At 33.5% G+C, this 471-nt stretch overlaps 1 protein-coding gene across 1 annotated transcript in view; it reads right to left on the reverse strand.

The window, feature by feature from the left end:
- The window catches only part of LOC107639336 (tetraspanin-6-like), a 16,148-nt gene continuing 15,684 nt past the window's right edge, over positions 8 to 471 (reverse strand). The window contains exon 3 of the mRNA XM_016342811.2: positions 8 to 94. Coding sequence (XP_016198297.1) covers positions 55 to 94 — 40 coding nt within the window. The 3' untranslated portion in view covers positions 8 to 54. The remainder of the gene's footprint in view (positions 95 to 471) is intronic.

The raw sequence follows: 471 nt of genomic DNA on the forward strand, positions 1-471 counted from the left end.
AAAGCGCAGCCTAATCCAGCCCCCCTTGGACGCTAGCTAATTAGATATTATCATTTAGAAAAGCTGCTCCTTCTTGTCATACCACCATCTCCAACTGTAACAGGAAAAAAAAGGGAAAAAAGCAGACCAAAAAGCATTGGTTAGCAGTCAAAAGATCAGAGCATCGTCATACATGCGGACTCCACATTCAAATATTGTGTTGCAATTTTACCGCTCGCGTTTTACTCAAGAAAATAACGCGTCCGTGGCAAAAGCAATATACAAAAAAGAGAATCTTTGGAGCGGTTCCAATCTCATTTTCTAAAGCATTTTGAAATATTTTTACTATCAAAAGAGTTATACTAGGTGACTTCACTTTTTTGATATTTTTCTTTAGGTGAAAAATCAAACTTGTTTTTATATAAAGTTGAAGATCCAGAAAAATATTAACAAGATAATAACTTATTAATTAATTAAAAGTAATCTAAGAGT

Source organism: Arachis ipaensis, chromosome B04 (genome assembly GCF_000816755.2).
Source record: "Arachis ipaensis cultivar K30076 chromosome B04, Araip1.1, whole genome shotgun sequence".
Lineage (NCBI taxonomy): Eukaryota > Viridiplantae > Streptophyta > Magnoliopsida > Fabales > Fabaceae > Arachis > Arachis ipaensis.